A 23,576-nucleotide genomic window follows, 5' to 3' on the forward strand; every position below is an offset into this window, starting at 1 on the left:
TGCAGGTCTCGGAGCTCCACAAAAGAAAAACTCCAGCCTCCGCGTTTTTCCTGTTCCTTCAGGTCCTTCCAGGAACGCACCTCAGCCTCAGGACTCAAGAGGCACAGCTCCGGCCGCTGCTTTTTTAAAAACTAGACACTTGAACTGTACTCCGTTTTCCGGGATTAAATAACCAAAGGAGAAAAGGGCAGTCTTTTCAAGTAGCGTTCCTAACCTTTCCACTACGCAGGCTGTGATGCAGCTAGCAAGCTAGCAACAAGGGAGTGTTCTGTGTGGGAAAGCAAGCGCGGGCAGTCGTGGCAAGAAGAGGGAGAAGATGAAGGGTCCAGAGTAGGTTCTGTGACAGGGAGAAAAAATGTTCTCTTCTTAACAGAAGACTTTCTTAGCATCAATCACGACATAACTAATCCTAAAACCAACAGGACAGGAGGTATTCTGTCTTAACGCAAAACCACGTCCATGAGTTTCATCAATATTGTGTTTGAGGATTTTTTTAATTTGCTGTGTGGCAGAGCCATCACGAAGCTCTTCGAGAGGGAGACGCCACTGGCCGGTGACAGCACAAAGAGGCAACCCCGTTCACTACGCCACGCAGAAGACAGACGGCAGAAAAGAGAACGGACTGTGTGTCCCCCTGGGCACGCACGGCAGTCAGACAGCTGGCTGGGGAGCGTACCGACTGACTGACGCTGGGCCAGAAGGACAGGGAAGAAGACAGATGCATGCACATTAACATTTCGATTTCCAAGCTGGAGAGAGGCTGGCAACACGCAGGTCGACCAACCCAGCATTTCAGAGTAGTTCGGGCTGCAACCAGAAGCTACAGTCAGCAAGTGAGTAGTGAATAAACCTACACCAAGGTTAAAAGAAAATCCTACGTAAGATGTGAAAGACCTTATTCAACAGCAGGTTTTAGCTCTTTAATACGTCCCAGGAATGCGATAGAGCTGCTTAGAAACACATACAAAAAAAAAAAAAAAAGGATCTTTTGGGGATGCCTGGGGCGCCTGGGTGGTTCAGACTGTTAAACCCTACTTTTGGCTCGGGTCCTAATCCCGAGGTCCTGGGATCGAGCCCGGCATCGGGCTCCCTGCTCAGCGGGGAGCCTGCTTCTCCCTCTCCTCCCCGCTCCTGCTTTCTCTTGCTCTGTCTGTCTGTCTGTCTGTCTCGGGAGATTTTAGGGATGAAGGAGATTTGTTCCAATTCATGTAGAGGGTTGGAATCACAGATGTAGATTTCAACTGGACATGACCTAAGCCCTGAAGGGCACGAGGACTGTTCTAGAGACTGGATGACCATCTATCAGGAACGCCACCAAAGGCGCTCCAGCGGAGAGAGGGGTCACTCTAGATCCGTGCTACTCCACGTGTGGTCCGTGGTGGGGAACATCAGTCACCTGCCAGCTTCTTACGGGTCAGAGCCCCCACCCAGAACTACTGAATCGGAATCCACGTGGAACACAGTCCTCAGTGATGCATGTGCACAGCCAAGGTTAGCAGCACGGTCCCGGGTGACGCCAATGGCCTCTGTTAACTCTAGCTCCCGTCACCCCAGACAGTAGCACAATTAGCATGTCCTGGGCTCAGCTCCGTGAGATTTAACTGCTGTCAGGAACGCGGGAGGCAACGCTGCCCGGGGCTCACCAATGGCCTCTGGGGCTGAATCCGGCAGCTCCACTTGCGGACTCTGTCCAAAGGAGCCTGAGTAACAGCTGACCCCGCTGCTCACTCCCTGCTCCCTTTAACCTCACCCCCCTTGGCTTCTTGCTGCCTCGTGGGCTGTTCTCAGCCCCTGGTGCCTCTCGGCAGCTGATCTACAGGGTCTCTCTTCTCTTCCCAGCCTGCATACCCTTCCAGAACCATCTAACTCCTCTCCTGCTGGTACCGCCGGTACCTCTTCCAGGATCAACGCACTCATCCAAGGAGCTGCCACGTACCTCCATGTCTTCCTAGACCTCAAATGCAGCAGAACCAAAACAGAGCTCACCACCTTCCCTACAGACTGTTTTCCCAAGTTAGTTTCTGTCAGAGAAGGGCACTCCCAGTGTCCCCACCTGCCCCAGCCCAAATCCCAGGACTCCCCAGTGCCTACACAACCTTCCTCCTCTGCTCTACACTCAGTCACCATCTGACGGTCTCTTCATCGGTTCCCACCTCTCCATCACTGCCAATGCTGCTCTAGCCGAGGGGACCCAGGCCTCGGGCCGCCTCCTCCCTTTCCGTTCCACCTCCATGCTGGCTCTCCCCCGGCCACACTGCACGCAGCACGATCCAGAACCAGGGCAGTACTCGTAAAACACACATCTGGTCTCCTTGTTCTTCCCCCGAAGTTCCTTGACACTATGCTGGCCCCCCACCCTTGCTTGGATAAAGTCCAAGCCCTGAGCCAGAGACAGAAAGGCCTTTAGTAAGCAGGCTGCTTCCTGGCTCTCCAGCTCCACGTCCCGCCACTCTCCACCTCACAGTCACTTCTGGCACCTGCGGGGCCCGGAGCCTGCCCGACTTCACCTATGAGTGTGCTCGAGTCTTTGCTCAGGACCTCTCCTCCGAGTGTACATCCCCCTTAGCTCTGACTACAAACAACACTCCCTCCGGGGTCTTGCCTCCCAGAGCCCAGCGCTGACAACACCTCAACGCTGCTGGTCTGAGTGGACAGTAAGCACCGCAGAGCAGGGACTGTGCTAACTTGTTCGCTGTGTCTCTTCTGCACCGAGCAGCAGGCCCAGTGCAGAGTGGTCTCCAGTGAAAGATGATTAGGAGGAGGGAGGCTGGGGCAACGGTACACTTCCCGGCGCCTAGTGAGACTGAAGACGGGCCAGGCGTGTATCACCCCCAGCCATTCTGGAGATGTGCAGGCCTGGTCACGGAAGGGACCGAGGCAGAATCTATGAACAGATTAAGACACGTCTGAGCAGATGCTGCTAGAAAGCAGTGAGTGCTCATGGCCACTGCGGGTGGGCTAGGGCCACCTCTTCTAGGGAGACACGAAAGCACATTTTGCCAACAAGATAAATGCATACAGCCTTCTTTAACTACGGAGATTTTTTTTCCTGCTCCTTACCTGCTTTTTACAAATTGCCTGAATTCCTGAAGCTTCCATTTGTCATATTTTTCAAACCTTTTGAAGTGTTCTTCTGCATGGAATTTATCAGAAGATGAGTTATAGGCAAACACCAGCCCACACTGGGCACCGATGCCACCACGTCGAACCTGAAAACAGAGATCTAGCTCAAACACGCTGAAGGTACCAAGTCCTGTGGCCGTTGTGTTTCCAAACAATACGGTTAAATTCAAAGAGCTTAAAGCAAAATCAAACCAACAAAATGATATTTTGAATCCATTAAGTCCTGGAAAAATAAAAAAGCTGCTTCCTGAGAAGAGATCCCTTAGGGTCACACCTCCCCAGACAACAGTCCACTCCCCCTGTGAGTCCCTGCGCTCTGCTACAGGCCTGGCACAGAACGGTCACATCATGTGTGATGAAAACCAGTGACACAGACTCTGAAATGGAATCCTATTTTTAAAAATAGCAGTAACGTTGCTTAAAGAAGGGAGCATGAGAATTACCATAATTCTGATCTGTGTTACTTGGAATGCAGATTCCGTTCCTGTAGAAAAAATGGTACTTGCTCTGGTCTTTCCAGTCTCTGTAAGAAACCCTGCAAAAGGGAGACAGTGAAGTGAGGACGACCGACTCATTTGTCATAACCCTAACAGAGACCAAGCGAACACACCAGATCCTTTGTGGTTGGCGGGGGTAACTAGTCTATCTGGTATTTTTATACAAGTCAGAAAAAGACTTCTCTGCACAGGTGCGCGCTCACTGCCAGCCCCCCGGTAACAGACCGTGGCCAGCATGCCCTCCTCGGCGCCCCGTCTTCTCAACCAGGCCGGCAGCCCCGCTCTGAGGTAACAATAAAGAAATACAAAGTTTATAAAGATCGTGACTTAAACGCAAACAGACAAAAGCCCGGACAACCAATCGTCTTTCTGTGCCATTCCTGAAACCATGCCTGATGCTTGACTGACTAGGCCAACAAAGGCACGCAGGCCTAGAGGACGACAGAGGGATGATAGAACTTCCAGAACATCTGTCAGGAACAGGCAGAAAACAGCACACTCTGGGGGCCACCTCCACCTTTTGCTGTCTGTGAACTACTGTACAGCCCCGTAAACCAGAGTCAAGACGGTAACGCAGGCGGTTCCTGCCCACAGAAAATGCAGCTCCTTCTTCTTCATGACGCTGACCAACGGTGTATCTATCTGTGGATTCCTGCCGGCATTCTTATTGGGCTGTATGCATTTTATAAATTCTCCTTTGAACCGTCTGTAACATTTTACTGGTTCCTCACTAATTAATGAGATAAATGAAAAGTATAACTATTCATTTTATGTTTGTATGAAAGCCATGGTTTACCTCTCTTGTTGTTGTTAATTACCCTTTCATGATTCACAGAAAGGTCTGCTGCTAGACCCAAGGCTGCCTTTCTCTCTCAAACCTCTGTAATGACGGAATTCACACCCGTGCCCACATCAGCATCAAACCACCAAGCATCCCAGAACCATGAACGGCCCTCAACCGCTCTGCCCGCTCAAGACCAAGAGATTAACCCCGCTTCACGATGCTTCCTTCATCACACGGAATTCAATACACAAAAATGTCTGAGGTTGAACCTCCGTAAGACAGCATGCAAAACGTGTCACCGAAAGCAAGAAAATGAAATCCAAAGGAACACTGACTAATTACAGAGAGAAGCGGCGGCAGGATGTAGTTTCATCAAACAGTAATTATGTCAGCAGTTTGCAGAAGCCACAGTCGGAAATCCGCACGACTCGGCTCACGGTGGGACTACCCTACCCAGCCCGCCCTGCCGCGCACCGACATCTGCCCATGTCAGCCGACCGCCAGCCCTGGTCGTCTGTCTCACAGGAGCTGGAGCAGTAACTACATCACAAAAATCAGACTTTAATGACATTGCCACCAAACACACAGCTAAAGGCCAAAATAAATATGTAACCAAAGACTGAAACGTAAATAAATAAAACTTTGTTCTTCCCTTCCTGGGTAAAAACAAAAAACAGCTCATGTGATGTCCTAAAGTTCCATCAGTTTTGATATCATGCCCTCCCACAGCAAATTTATTCTCTTAAAATGATGATGGTAAAGAAAATAACCAATCACAGATTTAAAGAACTGAGCAAGCCTACCCCCTTCGGTCTATGGGCAGCACGCTGCATTCTTTTGAATTAGCAGACGAAAGCTGGCGCTCCGGAGGGCCCACGTGTGGGTTTCCCGGGCAGCAAGACACACCCTCTAGAACCGGCACTTCCTGGCACTTGGGGAACGTGAAGCATACCCGTGAAAAGAAATTTATCCCCCATACGGGAAAGAAAGCCATCCCTCCTCAAGACCCAAGTGTCCTGGCTCTGAGCACTTTCCCTGGCCCTGCCTATCTCCTCAGGCTCATTTTCAGTAGTGATGGCTGTGGAGGGAGTGACCAGGAGAAACCGAGTCTCCTCCCCAGACCTACGCACATCCCACCTGTGCAACTGTCAGAAACGCAACCAAAATAACAAATCCACAAACTACAATCACTTCATAAGACCCATCCATCCGAGGGAAGCAGAAGGCAGGGAGGGGAGGCAGGCAGATGAGACACAGGGAGAATAACAGTATTCGATTCTCACAATTACTGAAAAATTAGCAGTGCTTTTGGACTTTGAAGAGCGTTACAAATCCACATACCATGTTTTAAGATGGTGAAAATACTCTGTATGGTATTATAATGATGGATACGTGTCACTATACATTTGTTTCAACCCCCAGAACACACATCAAGAGTGGACCCTAAAGGGGGCGACTGGGTGGTGCAGTCGTTATTTAAGTACCCAAACCTTTGTCTTGGCTCAGGTCAGGATCTGTGGGTTGTGAGATCGAGCCCCACGTCAGGCTCCGCACTCAGCACGGAGCCTGCTTAAGACTCTCTCCCTCTCTGCCCCTCCCCCTCAAGCGTGCGCGAGCGTGTGCCTGTCCGTGTGCGCGCGCTCTCTCTCTCTCTGTCTCTCGCTCCCTCTTTCTCTCGGACCCTAAGGTAAACTATGGACTTTGGTCGATGATGACATGTTGCCGTAGGCTTGTCCTTGGTAAGGAAATGTCTCCCTCTGGAGTGATGTTCACAATGAGGGTATGTGGGGGGGGAAGGGAACTCTCTGTGCCTTCCTCCAATTTTGTTATAAACCTAAAAGTGCTCTAAAAAAAAGTCTTAAAAAAGAAAGACTAGATAGAGACGTGATTTGAAATGGTGATAAAAGTAAAAAAATAAAATACAAAGATGAAGATAAAATAAAATAGCAGAGACGCTTTTCAGTGGATGGTGACAGGAGTACAAATCCATCTACAGGTTTTGGGAAGGCTCTGCCTTACATGCTCCGGAGACAGAAATCCTGACTCTTCCAGAGAGCGAAGGAAAAACACAGGGGCCTCTGGCAGAGTGGTCTTGCCTTTCCTGGGTGGGGGGAGGGGAAAAGGGCAACGAACCCACTACGTGTGGCAGGGGAGTGCATGGCCTGCGTGGCCCTTAGCGGCCTTTAGCGGGACAAGAGAGGGACGTGGTGAAGGAAACGTCCCTGCAGAGGCGTGCTGCGTGGGGACGACTGCAGCAAGAGTGTCCCATGTAAGCGTCTGTGGCACGCAAAGTCCACCAGGGAGAGGAGGCGCCTCGGGGAGAAGCACGAACACAGGAGACACGACAGAGAAGAGGTGACCGCGAAAACGCGTGTGGCCAGCACTGCTGTGACGAAGGCCAAGGAGAAAGCAAAGCCAAAGCAGGAAGGCAATTCCCGCCAGTGTTTGAGAACTGCCAGCACATTCCCCTTCCTGGGCCCAACTGGTGAGGTTCTAGGCAGTGCAATGAGCACGAGGGGGCACGTGCAGGAAACGAACTGGCTGGCCAACACGACGGAGGAGGAAGGGACTCACAGACACCCCGGGACGAGGAACAGGGCCCAGCAGCGCACGGGAGAACGCATCAGCAGTTCCCGCGTCAACAGCAGGCAGGCAGTGAGGTTCTTTCGGACACTCCAGATCCAGAGGAGTCACACTGAGAAACACCCTTCTCCTGAAATTACGTTCTCAGCAGCATTGTGCCTCGGATGTGCTGAGTTTCTTAATGCTCAGGATAACACAACAAAAAAATAATCTGAATTTAAAAACGGTAACTTTTTATATGCCAAAAGGAAGAGTCCTTGCTTTTCAAAACTGAGGGCTCTCGCGTACTAAGAAGTCGCTACAAGTGACCGACACCTAGCGGAGTACGAGGCTGCGCTATGGAAGGCACGCACCTGGGTCAAGACCCATCGCCTGGTGAAGGCCAGCGCCGCGTGCAGCCTCGCGCTCCAAGCAGTCCGGAGCCCCGCACGCAGTCTCACGCCGCCAGAGAGCGCGCCGCAGTCCTTCTGCTCACCGCACATGGACAGACCGACTACTCACCATCTCTCGTCCACGGCTCAACGAGGAGGTTTTCAGGCCCCGACTTCTCTTCTTTCCCTTTGACATCACAGGCCTGAAGGGTCAACTGAAGAGGTTTACCTGATTAAAGAAAAGAGAGAGAATGAGAGCCTTAAGCTAACACAATGCAAAAAATAAAAACTAGCAGGCACATCCGTGGAAACGGAGAGCAGGGGGCCAGCAGACTGCTGACGGAAAACGCACCTGTTGAAAAGCTAAAACAGAGCAGCTGACACCATTCTTCTATACTTTCCTGAAGGGGACCAAGTACAGCTTTATGTCCTGTCCCTATGTGACTCCAAGAAGCGGTCTCCAGAATAACCACTCCTCAGAAACAAAGTGCATTAGAAGATACAGACTGACAGCACAGCTCCAACGTGTTTGGGAGAGGGATTCCCAAAAGAGTGTTTTGGAGCCAATAACTAATCGTATTACGATTGCATTTAAATATATAAATAAGATCTTAAGGTCTTGGGTCTTGTGTCTTTAGTACACCTGCAGGAAAATCTTGAAAGTTGTAAGAATTTTAAAAAGTGTCATCTGCTATGATGACCTGAAAGCTTTCCCTTTCCTTTCGTGTTAGTAATACTGTTAACGAACACCCATTAACCTGCAAGCCAGCTCAGAGCTAGAACCCTGCCAGGAACAAACGTTCCCTCCTGCGTCACTCTTCCATCCAGGGTTCCCCGCCCAAATAACTGCTCACCTGAATGGAGAACTTTCCAGAGAGGACTTTCCAAACACTATGTATCCCTCCCATCCAGCCATGCTGCTATGGGCTCCCAACCCCACCAAAAATGACCTTTTCAAATTTAGGGGGAAAGCACATTTACAAGACATCAATGGTCTCATCTTAAAAATCAAACATAAATTATGAAGTTGTATTAAGGAAAAGGCACAAATACCATGGCAGAAACAGCACAGTTTGCCCGTATAACTGAAGAGGATGGGATCCAATACTAAACTTTGTGGAGAGAAACGTTAGCACTAGAGGCCGGGATGGCAAATGAGCTATTCTTCACACACCAACCGAGAAGGCTTAGGAGGACCCATCCCGAGCCGAGCAGGCAGGGATGTGCTACGGAGGACGGCTGCTGGGCCCTGGGGGCAAGGCGGTAGCAGGCGTGCCGCTGTCACAGCGACGCAGAGCGATGCAGCCTAAGACCAAGATGCTTTGTTCCGTGTCTGGGCCAGTTCCCTCCCTCCTCCAGAGGGGAGGTACCCCAACTTCCCAGCCCGGCTGTCTACACAGAGACACACCTGCACCTCATTGAAGATGGCTGTGATCAAATGGCCGTCGAGCCTAAGGGGTCAGACCAGTGACGCCCAGGAGGTACAGCCCTGGGTACGCTCAGGGCCCCTCTAATGCTGCCATCAAGGGGCCCACGTGCCCCTCCTCCCTGCCCCCGCAGGAGAGGCCATGTTCATCCTGGAGTCACGGGGTAGTGACCAACTGGCCGAGGAGGTGAGAAGACACCAGGGGGGTGACGGTATCCTGGCCTGTCCACCGCGCTGCGCTCACATACCGTATTTAAGGAGCAAGCTCTGCCTGACGGACGCCATGGAGGAGATGAGGGACGAGGCGTCGTACTGTGCGTCCAGGCGGTCAGTGACAGTGCACAGAGAGTCCAGCACTCTGGCAACACTTCCTCTCGCCAGCGCGAAGGCCAGAAGAGTCAGCTCCACCTCCGGAGTCGAACAGCAACTATGAACAAGGAGCCAAAAACCTGTCACTTCTTGGAAACACGAGAAAATCCAGGTAGCCCCCAAACCCCACGTAACCGACCACCAACAGTGAAATCCACCTATCCCATGCTCTCTAGGTGTAGACCAGAAATACCTTCTCAAAATCCTCAAGACAACCTAAAGAAAAACTGGATCAACCCGGAGGACAGGGACGTTAAATCCTCCCCTCTGTGCCCTCCATCCCTAACTATTAAATAACACTAACAATACCCATTTTAACAAGACAAACTTTATAAACCAAACCAGACACACATAAGCCACACGCAGAGACGCTGCTACGGTAAGCCTCTGCTACTGAGAGTGACTAGCGGCCGCAGACTCAAGGGCTCATCCCCTCACACTAACGACCTACTCGACACGTACTCCACCACACGCTTCTCCGTCTTTTTTTTTTTTTTTTTTTTTAAATATTTTATTTATTTATTGACAGAGATAGAGACAGCCAGCGAGAGAGGGAACACAAGCAGGGGGAGTGGGAGAGGAAGAAGCAGGCTCATAGCACAGGAACCTGATGTGGGGCTCGAGCCCATAACGCCGGGATCACGCCCTGAGCCGAAGGCAGACGCTTAACCGCTGTGCCACCCAGGAGCCCCTCGCTTCTCCGTCTTTTTAAACACGTTACACTGACACTCGTGAACCTGTCCCGATGTCTCAGGACCTGGTTTGCGCGCCCCGGGGGCTGGGTGGACACAGGCCGGGGCTGTCCCCACAGCAGGCACTGAGTCTGTCAAGCAACTGAGGGGCCCCGTCCAGGCGCACAGACCAGCGGCCTGTTTGCCTGTGCAGAGGGAGGCAGGCGCCCAGTGAGGGCATGGGCTGGGGCTCCGAGTAAGCCGAGAGCTTCTGCACTGGGGACTCTGAGACACCTGTTCCAGCTGCATCACACGATACCCCCACGCCCACCCCTGGCGGTCAGGTGGTGCGGCTAGATAATGCAGCTTCGAGGAATGAACTATGATTTTACTTTCTCTTCAGTCACTAAAAACGAGCCATTTTTAGTGCTAATCTTTAAAAGATTAAAAAATAACTTTTTAAGACTTAACAAGCACGTAGACTGTCTACCCCTACAAGCCCCATCTCATCAACCTTGACTTCACCTAGTTATCCTGATGAGGAAGCTGTCCACTTCTTCCAGAACGCTGGGAGACAGGAAAGTCGAGAAATCCGTAGATCCTGGTGAGAGGGAAAGCGGAGGCATGTGCTGCAGTGCCTTCCTGCAAGTGTGAGATGGAAAATCAGAACAAACCCAGGCAAGACATTAAATTAATAATACTCGACGAATACCAAATTGTCAGACGCCTGTCGGCATTAATCCCTCATGAACAAAGTCCTCCAGAGAGAGCCTGGCACACAACATCAAACCGGCTTTTCCCCCCAGGAGTCATGGTGCCAAGTAACTTCACGGAGTTTCCTTCTTTTTTATTTTCTTTTAAGAGTTCCATTTCCCTCCACAGGCACTTATTCCAGTCCTTGGGATCCAGTCTTCATTTCACACAGGGTGGGCAGAAGACATACACGCTCTACAGAGAAAACCCTGGAGATCTCAGAAAACGTGGCCCCAGAGACAGAGCAGTTGGTGGCCCCGTAAGCAGCTCATGTTACACGTTCTGTCTTAAGACCTACCGCATCAACACACCGGCCAGCAATTTTCTTGCCCATAAACATGAGCACCTGTCACGGTTTCTCTTCTCGCTTGTGTTTCTCGGCCTTTTTACCATAATGTCTGCTTCAGTGTTTCTTTTCTCTCGTCTCCTCTTATGTTTATCTCTGAATCCCCCAAAAGTTTTACCTCCTCCAGACTCACAGTCATCAGACAGACTGACGCAACCAAAAACGACTGGGCCCTACTCTATGCCAGCAAGTGCGGGTGAGCGAGTGCCCTGCGAACAACGTGGAGGTATGCAAAAAGTAACTCAAAACTCTACAACTGACAGTCATTTCATGGGAATAGTAATGGGAATCCCTCAAACGATATGATGCCTGGTTCCAAACAGAGACAACACAGAAAGGCTAATATCGCGTCGGCTTCCCTCCACGCGCATTCTTCTCCCCGCTCTGCAAGGAGCCGCACAGGACGGCAGCCACACTGAAAGGCAGGTGATCAAGGAGGCCTAACGCACAGGAGCGTGCAGGGATTTACCAAATTAATTTCTACTGATTCAAGTAAACATTTCTGTTTCATTATTCTTTTTATTTTGCCCACTGATTTTTTTTCAAAAAATTTTACAGTAGCTTTAGATCACTGGCATTTAAACATCAGGAGTGAAAACATAATTACAACTGTTTAGGAACGTAAACTTTAAATATATCCATTCCTCAACAACTTGGCATTTCTTCACAAAAATAAGGTAGAATGCTCTTCCTCTTCAAATTCAGTCCTTCCTCTAGAAAATTCAGTCCATAAAGCAGGGCTGTACAAGGCAGGCACTCGTGTGTGTTTGGGTGGGAGGGCAGGGCACCATGGGGGCCCATAATGGGGTGCTGAGGTGGGTACAGAGCAAGCTGAGAAAGGTCGCTGCACAGAAGGACAGCCTGGCAGGGAATGTGAGCACCACGGAGGGTGGCCTGGCGCTGGGCAAAGGAAGACAAGGGGAATACGTAGGGCCCGTGCACAAGGACAGTCACGGCAGCAGCTCTGTAAAACGTGTTGGAGCAGGAGTCCGGGGAGGAGGGTGTCCAGGCAAGGGCAGGGGAGATGGGAGGCTGGTGATACGGAGTAGGACCAATTAAATACGTAAATACAGCAGGGAAAACTCGGGCAGCAGTTTTCTCATTACCCGAGAAGGGAGGGGCAAACGCAGAGAGAGGAAACCAGAAGGAACACGGCAGTGCTGGAGTGTAAGTGGGAATGTTAGAGTTCCCAGCACTGCAGACGCAGAGGTGACTATGGCTGTGAATGTGTGTGACGCACACACACGTGTGCATACTGCTTCTGTACAAACATATTTCCTAGTGGGGTCCACCGAGAGGGCCTGAGAGAAGCAATGCTCTACCCGCAATGAGCTCGTGTGTTGAGTTTCTAAAGACCATTCGCCACTAAAAAAGGGACAATGACTCCTCAGAAACAACGGCTGATTCCAGGACGGAGGCAGGGAGCATTCGAGACAGGCCTGGAATATTTTGTTGTTCTAGAAAGTAAGGAAGTGTTCCAAGTTGCTGAGGACATGCCAAAAGGACACAGAAACCAGACCAAAGGGGTTCCCATTAGCCAAATCCGGGCCAATGTCCCATCAACACCGTGATGTCATAAGCCAGGAGCACGTAACACAGGAACCACGAGTCCACATGGAGAGCAAGTTGGAGGACGAATGGGACACTTACGGTCTCAAAACCTCCGCACAAAACACCTATTAATTACCAAGACAAAAATCTCTTCACAATGGAAAAATCCGGCAGACGCCCCTTCCTTCAGGGATCAAAGTCAACGTGAGCAGCACTAGTAAGAGGACACTCTAAAGTTGTGCGTCACCTGACGGAACGCAATGAGAACGTGCCATCGCTTCGGTGACACTCCTGCTAGAGACACAAAACCTACACTGAATCATTATGAAATATCAGATGAACCAAAACTGAACAACGCTCCCAGAAATAACGAACCGATGATTTTCAAAAGTGTCAAAGTCATAACATCAAGGAGAGACTGAGGAACCGCCCACACTGAAGGACACTGAGGAGACACGACAAACGCCAAGTGTGGCCTGGGTCCTTCTCCTACACAGGGCGTTACCGCAACAGCCTGCGGGACCCGAATGCAACCGGAGGACCGGCGGACAGCGCTGTGCCCCACTGTGAGCTTCCTGCCCCTGATGGCTGCAGTGACCACTCCTGCTGACAGGAGACACGCACTCGTGTACTCAGGGACAACGGGGACCAGGCCTGTACCTTAGTCCCAAACGGCTCAGAAGGAATAAAAGTTGTTTGCATTGTACTTGTCATAGTCCTCTAAGTTTCTAATTGGTTTTTTTAAAGAATGGTTAAACAGGAAGCAAGATGGGCATATGGACAAAAATGACTTCACATCTGGCACTGCCCCCCATGCTCCTGGCGAAAAAGCTTTGTTTTCAGGAGACATCCAGAGAACCGCCGCTAGTTCTCTCTCTCTCTCTCTCTCAGGGACCGAACGTAAGCATAACGCTGGCACCCCTTTGCTTCTGCAGCATATGTCACCACTTCCTGCCGCGTCTGTTACCGCTGGGTCTTTCAGCCCTACAGGCTTTTTTCCTTTTTAATTTTTAATTTTTTTAAATTTAAATTTAATTTAATTTTAATTTTTTAATGTTATTTTTTAATTTACTTTTACCTTTTTGATTTTTATTTTCAAAGGTGATCTACATTTACAAATAAATTTGTTTAGTCTCCTTGAGCAGAGTTCACTCCACCGTGAGTTCCGAGGCCTGGATGCACACTGGCACATCCCTGCCCAGCCCAGTGACGGGCCTCAGGGACTGTCCCAGTACCCTCATCTGTGACACGGGGTAAGTTTTACATACACACTTCCCAACAGCAGGCGGTAAATACCACGCAGCGTTGGATACAAAGTGCTCCGTGAATGTGAGCAACGGCTCCCCCGCGGGTGAGGAACAGAGCAGCGCAGGGGACCCCCTCCCCAGACTGGTGCCGAAAGCACAGACAGGAAACCCCAGGGCACCCGGGCCGAGCCCCTGAGTCTCAGGGACATGCTCTGCAGGGGGCGGGGACCACGGGGGCACCTGGACGGGCGGGGAAGCGGAGAGGGGGACTTACTGCGTGTTGTGCAGCACTGTCTGGACAAAGGCGGGGTTTGTCTCCATGGACGCCGTCACCAGAGAGGTCAGCAGAGACCAGTACCAGATTGCAGAAGCATCTGACACCGAGAGCCCAGACTTCTTAACTCTCTGAAAGCCAACAGCCCTCAGACCATGAATTCTAGTGTCACATCCATCGCTAAGACAACGTTTTATGTTAACCTGGACATCTGTCAAGCGCAAACGACAAATTCAGTACTGGATTAACTTCTTCAGTTCAGCAAATGCTAGGCTCCCAACTAAAAGCAAAACAGTAATTCACATTTTGAAAAGAAAATTCTGAAATATACTTTGATGCCAGAAATAAATAATGTGTATAGTGGAGCTAATAAACCTGTCAGAAAAGCATCGACCAAACTAAGGAGTCATAAGAATAATGTGTAAATTTAAGGGTGGCTTAACCCTTTCCATCACAAAGTTTCTTAGGAATTTAGGCATCTTGAAAATTAACACAAAGATCATTTTTTAAATCCTGATTAAATACATGGTAAGAAAATTTCTAGAATTTTTGCTAGGGTTCTGAAATTTTGATTTAAACAGTCGCTGTCTCACAGCAGTTGTGAGAATTTATTTTTAATAATCAAGTCCAAATGGATGACGGCACAGGCATGACTGACTTTTAAGAGCTGTCACAATTTCTTATTTGGGCTGGACAGGAGGAGGTGACACGTTAAAAAGGACACAACTGAGAGGAAGGAGCGTCACAGTGTGAGACAGGAAGCGTCTACTGCAGGAACCTCACTACTGCTTTGCCTAGGGACGAGACACAGAGACTCCACCTCCCTAGGCCTCAGCTCCTCTGAGCAAAGTGAGAACACTTCTTTTGGCCCAGGAAAGCATTAGGAGAAATGAGACAAAACATGAGGCATCCCGGCTCCCTGAATGAAAAAAGCCTGGAAAGAAATCACAGAATTGTGATTATTTCCCAAATGCTGGGTGCGAAGCAAGGTCATAATAGTATAAAAATGGAAACAACCTACATGTCCAGGAATACAGGGCTGGTTAAAATTAAGGCAAGTTCTTCTATGGCTAAATAAAGGTGTGCAAGAACACATGGTCCGACAATGTGCTAAAAAATTTACAAAACGGCATGGAAAGAATATCGCCATTTTGTAAATACATACGCATTTTTGTAAATACGTATACAAGTACATTTTGTGAAAACATATGCACAACCCTAAGTTTTATTTTAAAATATATGTGCACGCACACGCACACACATACACGCACACTCACAAGTAAAGATCTGGAAGGATCCACACTAACATATTCACAGTGACAATCCCTGGGTAGTGGGATTTTGAGTCATTTCTGTTTATGTTTTTCTAATAAGGAAACAAGAATAAAATACTTTTAATTAAAAAGGGCTTCTATAACTTTCTACAACACCACACAGATGAAATAATGGCTACTCCCACGTGCATCATGCGAAGCACATCAAACCTCCAAAGACCATCTGACAGTTTCTCCCCTGGAGAGGTCTTCCCGCTAAAAACGATTCCTTCTCCCCCCGCCCCCCAGTCCCCTTAACCGGAGGGCAAGCGGCCTCGTGGTGACTCACAGTGCTGACTGATGTTGGCATTTTCCAGCAGCGTCACGTAGCCAGTGACATTGCTGGGAATGTGCACATCGCGGACATCCTGCAGATCACTGGCACTTCTCCCCACAGCCACCGTCACCTGCTGCGGCATGTAGCTCTGGTCAGTGGAGGCCACCGCGATGGACAAGTGCCGAAGCACAACGTCTGGCTTCATTTTTAAGCTGAAAAACACAGGGAGCACAAATAACAGGTGTTTACACAGGTCGAGACCCGCAGCATCCACGACGCTCATCTCCACGGTCTTGTATCTGATGCGGTCAAGGACCCTCTTTCTGAAAAGCCGCCAACTGGAAGAGCCCTTGTGACCTTCCCGTGTCTCTACAACCTCTTCCAGTTCAAGGTTAATCTTCCATTTCCCTTTAAGCTACCAGCCCAGGCAGGAAAGTACAACGTGAACACCTTAAACAATCGCTTTACCTGCAAGAAGCAAACGTTAGCCCTCATCCAAAGAGCTGAATGTGCTCCAGACCCATCAATTACATGCTGAAGGTCACCCACACTCTCCAGGCGAGAACAAGACCAGTCCTTCCACTTCCAACAACCGAAATTAGCCCACTCTCCAAAGAGACACGTGAAACTTTAGACGGCAGCTTCGGAGCTTCTAGAAACACCAGCTTACTGCCACCAGTTGGACCCCAGGGTTCCTGCTTACCCCATTCCCTCCTCCTCTGCCAAATTGGCCAAGATAGTTGCATACAGATTTCTTTAATGCACAGAAAGGATCTTAAAAAGTAAAATCACATCTGATATAAGAAAAGTACTTGCCGATTGTGATATTAATTTTCCTGAGAAACTAGTGAAAAAGATCTGAAATCAGTATTATAAAATATCAGTCAAATACTATTTTCTCCCTTGAAATACCAAGTAAAGGAATTATCCATGTTTGTGGATATATGAACCAGGTAGCATGATTTTACGTAATTCTTTTCGCTTGATTCCTAAGGCATCTTCACAGATAGTCACTTACAATAAGAAAACAACCACGCGGTTACACAGAAAATATTCAAAAATTCAGGAAATAACTCGTCGCCACACTGAGGAGATGAGAGAAAGCAAGCAGGTGCATCTCTCGGGCTCCCGACAACCCACCGAATCCAGTGAGAGCGTGCACTGCCGTCGGACTGCCAGTACGACGACGTCTCTCCGTTCGTCATCTTGTCGATGTCTGCAGGGTTGGAGGACGTTTCTATGTAAGCGTAGCACTTTGCTACTGACTTGAGTTTATCCATCTCTGGGCTTCTGGTTAGATCTCCAGGACTTTCTGCAGGGAAAACCAGATTCTATCACGTGACATGTCTTTCACAAAGGGAAAAAAGGGTCTTTTTTTTGTTTTGTTTTGTTTTAGATTTTATGTATTTATTTGAGAGACAGAGAGAGGGCATGAGCCGGGTGAGGGGTAGAGGGAGAAGCAGACTCCCTGCTGAGCAGGGAGCCCTGATGCGGGCCTCGGTCCTGGGACTCCAGGACTCCGGGATCATGACCTGAGCTGAAGCCAGATGCTTAACTGACTGAGCCACCCAGCCACCCCAAAAAGGGTCATTTAAAATATCTAACGTAAATATGCTCGGTACTTTGGCCCTAGAAAAAGAAGTATTCCTTAAAATCCCCTTCCAAAGAACCATGATAAAGCAGAAATTGGCCAAAGGTTGCTTCACGAGCTCACTGTAGTAAAATACTTAAATCACTGATATATCTGCAAAACTGCACTAAGAGAAGAAAATGGTATCTTACAGTTTGAACTGACATTTAATTACGTGTGAGACTTCGTAAGCCACCTGTGGTTCGAGAGCAGCCCGGTTCTACCCTCACCTACTTTCTGCGGGGTCACAAGCCTCCTCGCCAGCTGGTGTGTTACAGGGTGTCTCAGGAGATGCCCCCTGTGAGCCGGGCACACCTCTCTGCATCTCCTACTTACTGATTCAGTGCAGAGATGAGGAAACAGAGGCAAGGCACAGAGAGCTAAGTAAGGGCCCAAGGTCAGAGCTAGTAAAACGATTCAGTCTGTGGTAACACGTCACAAAATATGTTCTGGCTCCCTGGCAGATCGTTCGTCTTCTGACTCTGCTTTTGACATGTTCTGCTGCACAGAACTTCCAGTTTGCACGCGGCCTACTTTATCAGCCTCCGACGGCTTCTGGGGCTCGCGTCTTGCTTCGCGAGGTCCCTGTGCCAGGAGCCCTGCGGGGTGCGGCTGCTCTCTTCCGGCACCTCACTGTTTCCTGACAGTTGAACTTTTCAGTGAACGGAATGGGTTAAGAATCTGGTTTTATTTTTTTCTCCAAATGGCTGGCCGGTTGCCCTGACCCCACCTGCTGACTAATGCGCCTTCCCATCCATGTGTGATGCTGACTGTATCTGGTACTATGCTCCCACACGCACTTGGGTCTGTTTCCGGACTCTACTATGCTCCACACTGTCCTTCACACTCCCAGCTTCTGGGGGAGTCCACTCTGCGTGTGGTGGCTCTCCTCACTGACTCACCCACAACTCACTCAGGACCTGCCATGTGGTAAGCACGGTTCCGAGTGCTGAGGATAATGACACGAACAAGGCAGACAAAACGCAGAGAAATAATAATGTTACAACGTCAAACCTAAGTGCGGCTTAGACCATTAAACCTCCAAAGGTGATGGTGACGGGGGGCGGGGGTGCGAAACTTAGGGTAATGAGCAAAGGCCTCCTGCAGTCACATCTAAGCAGAGACCTGAAGGCCGAAAAGCCAGCCGCGGGAACGAAGGAAGGAAGGAAGGAAGGAAGGAAGGAAGGAAGGAAGGAAGGAAGGAAGGGAGGGAGGGAAGGAAGAAGGACGGACGGGGGGGAGGAAGGAAGGGAGAGAGAGAGGGACAGAGAAAGAAAGCAGGCAAGCAGATCACATTCTTAGGCTATGAACTGTTCTCGTTTTCAGCAATGAAGGCAGGGAGAAAGGCTGGCTCCTACGGCTTGTGGAACTTGGTCAGGAGCCCCCAGTGCGTGCGTGCACGTACCCTTTTCTCGCTGGAGCAGCTGGTCCAAAGACTCCTTCAGAACAGAGGACCTCATGGAGCACACGTTGCCACAGCGGTCCAGCATGGGGCAGGGCACGGCCGCGCCGGAGAGCCGGTTCCGGTGCAGGAAACGCAGGATCAGGGACGCGTGCACACCCACGCCCTCCTTGCACTCGGAGAAGATGTCTATGAAACCTAGCGAGACAAAACCCATTTTGGTGTTTAGGAACCCACCACAACAGTGATCCCACACCCCCTGCCCAGTGGCCTCTCTGAACCTGCTGAATTAAAATCAGCCATTAAGAATCGTCACTGACACTTTCAGGGATAGGCTGGTGATGGGTAGTAAGGAGGGCACGTATTGCATGGTGCACTGGGTGTTACACACAACTAATGAATCATCGACCTTTACATCAAAAACCAGGGATGTACTGTATGATGACTAACATAATAAAAAAACATTAAAAAAAAAAAAAGCAAAGGCCAAAAAAAAAAAAAAAAAGAATCATCACTGACACTTTCAGCTTTAATCATGTAAAAATGTAAACAAGTTTTAAGAAATGAACCAGTGGCTGGGCTGCCTGAGTGGCTCAGTCAGTCAAGTGGCCGACTCTTAATGACCTCAGCTCAGGTCTTGACCTCAGGGTCATGAGTTCAAGCCCCGCATTGGGCTCCATGTAGGGCGTGGAGACTACTTTAGAGGAAAAAAGAAAAGACAAGAAAAGAAATGAACCACTGGTAACCTCACTTTAAACATTAATTTGGGGCCTGGCTGGCTCAGTCGGGGGGCATGAGCCTCTTGACCCCAAGGTTGTGAGTTTGAGCCCCACGCTGGGTTGTTGAGATCACCTCAAACCAAAATCTTAAAAAAATTTTAAATTTCATTTTAGTTTAACAGAATTTTAGACTTACAACAAATGACCGTTTGCTTCAATCCAAGCTTTAAGCACTGAAATACTGACGAGACGTTTTGACACAAGTTTGCACGTAGAACGTGGACTAGCAATCACATTAGGGAGTACAAGTACAAGTGTTTTTACACTAAGCTATGTGAGAGCGCCATGGTGATGCAGCCACCGCCCTGACCATGCTTCCGCTGGCATCTCACACACGGCTCTGCCCCAGGTGCCCCTCCCGTGCTCCACGTTCTGTCCCGAGCGGCTCCCTGCAGTCTGCCCACTCTGTCCACCCCTCCGGCCACCACCCAGACTCTGGCCTCAACACCTCCTGTATGTACTGACCCACCCAGATTTCCTGAGTGGATCTCCTGGCTGCCCTGTCTGGCATCAACCCAAGTAATCCCACAAAAACACAACACACACACTGTCTACCCGCTGAAATCCTCTCGTGCGCCTGGACCAAGGTGCCCATAACCCTGTGTGAAGGGGGAGAGGATAAACACAGCAGCTTTTCCTGGAGCTCGGATACACTTGCAGATTTGGGGAACTTTCTTTTCTGTTTGCTTCCTAATGAATCATAACAGACACAAGGAAAAGTGCCTGCATTGCAAGTGTTTGCACAAACCGAACACCCCGTCTAAAAAGCACCTGGAACAAGGCTCCGGAAGTCTTAGGAGAGATCCTTTTAAGTGTGAAGCAAACAGGTTATGTATGAGGATGAGACTTCGCGTTGATTTTCAAGATGCAACATGAGGCGAGGAGACACTGTGTGCTGGAAGCACCCCATCTTGACGACGCCCCCCAGGCAAACCCTGGAGACACCGGTTCCATTTCCCCAAGACCACCTTCACGTGATGACACGTGATGACACGGCCGATGGCGCACCCGTGTGCTCACGACGCACGTGAGAACACGGACAGACTCTTCCAACAGGAAGGCGTACAAGTCTGGCAAACATGGCACCAGCACGACGGGGTAAGAGACAGGCAAGTTCCAATCTCGGTTAGAAAGAGGGATGAGGAAACACATCCCAGGAGACAGGCTAGCCCAGCTTACCACAGTTCGCGCTAGAACTGTGATAAAGCAATTTCTTTAAACGGAGTGGTGACAGAAAATTTTGACCAGAAGTCCCAGTCACAAGTCTGGTACACGAAACAGCCCATTTTTCTCACCTCATCTCCCCTCCGCAGTCGCCCAGAGCGACATGCAGTAAGTGTTCTCTTGGTGGGTTCCCTGGTCTCCACCCCCTCTCCCCCCCAAACATCTCTCTGAGGGGTCCACATAAAGCTCCCTATGCTTCCCATGTGCTGCTAATGGAGAAGTGGGAGTGGTACGTAAACGCCAAGGTGTAATAGAGCCAAACATAATCCCAAGCATAACTTCAACTGCCATGAGAGTGGGAAAAAGCTCACACGTGTGGACCGCCTACAACGCTCCATAAAGACGACACAATTAAAGACAACTTGAGGAAGAACGGAAATCTGCATTCTTCACTAATACACAAACACCACCTTCCCCAGCTCAGCACAGCCTCCACAGGAAGCCAGAGAGGTCCAGGGCCATCAGCTCACACTTACGCATCTACCAAACCCACACCTGCCCCCACTGCCGCCCTTGCCGGGCTCTGCACTAAGCACTTCGATGCCGGATGCAGGGCGGGAAAGTTCTGAGATGAGCTGAGGCCAAAAGGGTGATATGCAAAGTTTTTTTTTTCCTTTCAAAAATTCAACTGTTTTCTCACTGGAAAAAGAAAGAGAGTAATTGAATTCTGATTGTGTCTTCTGAAACCCCAGAAGAAACCATACAAAAATACAAAGTTTTCATAGGTACAATGTAGTATTGCTTAGTTTGAACACTACTTGTATTATTACTTAAATTTCAGAGCGATGGCTTTCTAATAAAACAAAACAAACCAAACAAAAACCCCACTGGGTGCCTACCATATACCAAAAACGTGTTAAATGTCAGGACACGGCACAAATAAAAGATCGCCGTCCTCCCGGAGCTCACGGCGCAGGAGTAAAGACAGACACTACAGGTAAGTGGGTAATTAATCAGTTACGGTGGTGACATGAGGCAAGACACCTGCAGGGCACTGGGAGAACATACGGTCAGGGCCAGGGAACTGGCCTTCCTGAGAGAGTGAAATAAAGAGATCCTCTAAGGAAGGTAGGCTCACGACAATAGTTCATAAAAATGGCAGAACTGCTCAAGCGTCATGGTACTGGGGACCCAAGGAGATGATGACCCAGGACGGAATCAGTTCCCGTGCGTAATGAAGACTCCTGGAGAAGCACATTTAGCCCCTGGGGCCCTCACCTTGCCTACTTACAACCCGCAGGACAGCAAAGGTCACTCTGGCCCCAGGCGAGCACTTTCTGGCCTTTAGCACTGTGGCGAGAGCCTTACCTGGGACAAGAGAACAGGCCTGCAGTTGTCTGATGATGTGGCTTAGCTCCCCCTGGAGATTAGCTCCACTGGAATTCCTGAGGGCCTCCAACATGTTCTCAGCATCAACGGTACCATCGCCCTCCGCGTCAAACTGGGCAAAGGCCTACAACACAAGACATGCAATAAAATCACATCTGTTCCAAATCTGGACACTTTGTTGCTGCCAGTGCCTTCGCGGTAGCTAGGGAAAGAGTCCACTTACATCACTCAGAGAACAAATTCAGGACAGTAACTCACTGTGCTTTGCAGGGCGTACGTACACAAGCATTACTTCATATACACACAATTTTGTCATCTCATCTCTCAAGAGATTGATCCCCTCCTTCCAAATAATTTCAGAAAGCAAGCAGTGCAACATTTTTCAGCCGGTTATAGAGAGCCAGATAGAAAGCTAGAGTCAGAAACGTGGCTCAGAGGAGAACCGCGGGTTTAGCAGGACTTTTCCTTTCAAACACTCTTCGAACACAAGACCTCACTGGATGTCTATCTACTTCACAGCTCTGTTTTCACTGACCTTTAGCCATAATCAAGCTTGCTCCCTGCCGGAGTTGGGCCATCGGGGGAACCAGGTACAGCGTGGGATTTGGTTTGAGTCCTACTCTGTCACTAACCAGCTCTGTGACTATCCACACGTTCCTTTACCTCCACAAGCCTCAGCTCCTTGATCTGAAAGATGGAGCAAATATTACCAAATCGCAGGCTGCTGTCTGGACTGAGTGGCATGTGAGCAGAGTCCAATACAACGAAAGCACATTAGAGTGCTTTCGAACCTGCACTGTCACCCTCTCCTGCGTCCCTGACACCGGCCCCCCTCACAGTCTATGTCTCTCCTCACCGGGTGACTGCCTCAGGTCCCCAGACCGCAGTCCCTCCCGCAGCAGTGGCTCCTCTCTTCCCGCTGATTTACCTGCTCACAGACGTCCCTCACCTGAAATACTTCCGGGGGCTCCCACGTTCTTTTCTAAGGAATCCTCTCTCTCCCTTAAAACTCCTGCCTTTTCTTTATCTCCCTCCTTTAGGGAATATGGAGATGTCCCACTGAGGTTTCCTGAATGACATGAGTACCCTGATTTCCATCACAGACCTCTAAACACCGTGTTTAATAGGAACACAGCAAATTCCTACATTCAGGTCCAAAAACCACAGGCATGAACGCAGGACGGGGGAGAGAGTTTAGAGCAATGTGAGAGGGGAAGATGCAGCCTTCTCTTTGCATTTCTTCAACCTGACAAGATTATCCAAAAAAATAACAAGATCAAAGGCTACACCGTTCAAAGAACAATGTTGAAAAGGAGAGAAAATATCAGCCTGTTCTTTTCTAATTAGACCCTGTCAGGAAGCTGGGTTGAGTGTGGAAGGTCCACAGCAAAAGGAGAAGAGATGGACCAGAGCAAAGAGACCGTGGCGGAGAGAAGCCACCACCTGTGAGGATGGGCGGACGGGCGCCGGAGCACAGGCCTTCAGGGTCAAAGACAGCTGCCTGGGACGGGCTGTCACAAGAAAGCCCAGGGAAAATGAAGCTCATGAGACAGAAGTTCCAGGGAAAAAATAATAATAAATTAATTAATTGATTAATTGGGAAAAAAAGACGTTAGGGCGCCTGGGT

General features: G+C 49.6%; 1 protein-coding gene across 1 annotated transcript in view; it reads right to left on the reverse strand.

Annotated features, from left to right (window-relative positions):
• The window catches only part of ZZEF1 (zinc finger ZZ-type and EF-hand domain containing 1), a 97,154-nt gene that overhangs the window by 64,261 nt on the left and 9,317 nt on the right, over positions 1-23,576 (reverse strand). The window contains exons 3-12 of the mRNA XM_034647260.1: positions 21,929-22,073; positions 18,621-18,815; positions 16,726-16,897; positions 15,598-15,797; positions 13,996-14,206; positions 10,350-10,466; positions 9,033-9,211; positions 7,489-7,587; positions 3,567-3,658; positions 3,061-3,209 (exon numbers count right to left, since the gene is read on the reverse strand). Coding sequence (XP_034503151.1) covers positions 3,061-3,209; positions 3,567-3,658; positions 7,489-7,587; positions 9,033-9,211; positions 10,350-10,466; positions 13,996-14,206; positions 15,598-15,797; positions 16,726-16,897; positions 18,621-18,815; positions 21,929-22,073 — 1,559 coding nt within the window. The remainder of the gene's footprint in view (positions 1-3,060; positions 3,210-3,566; positions 3,659-7,488; positions 7,588-9,032; positions 9,212-10,349; positions 10,467-13,995; positions 14,207-15,597; positions 15,798-16,725; positions 16,898-18,620; positions 18,816-21,928; positions 22,074-23,576) is intronic.

Source organism: Ailuropoda melanoleuca, chromosome 17, assembly GCF_002007445.2.
Source record: "Ailuropoda melanoleuca isolate Jingjing chromosome 17, ASM200744v2, whole genome shotgun sequence".
NCBI lineage: Eukaryota > Metazoa > Chordata > Mammalia > Carnivora > Ursidae > Ailuropoda > Ailuropoda melanoleuca.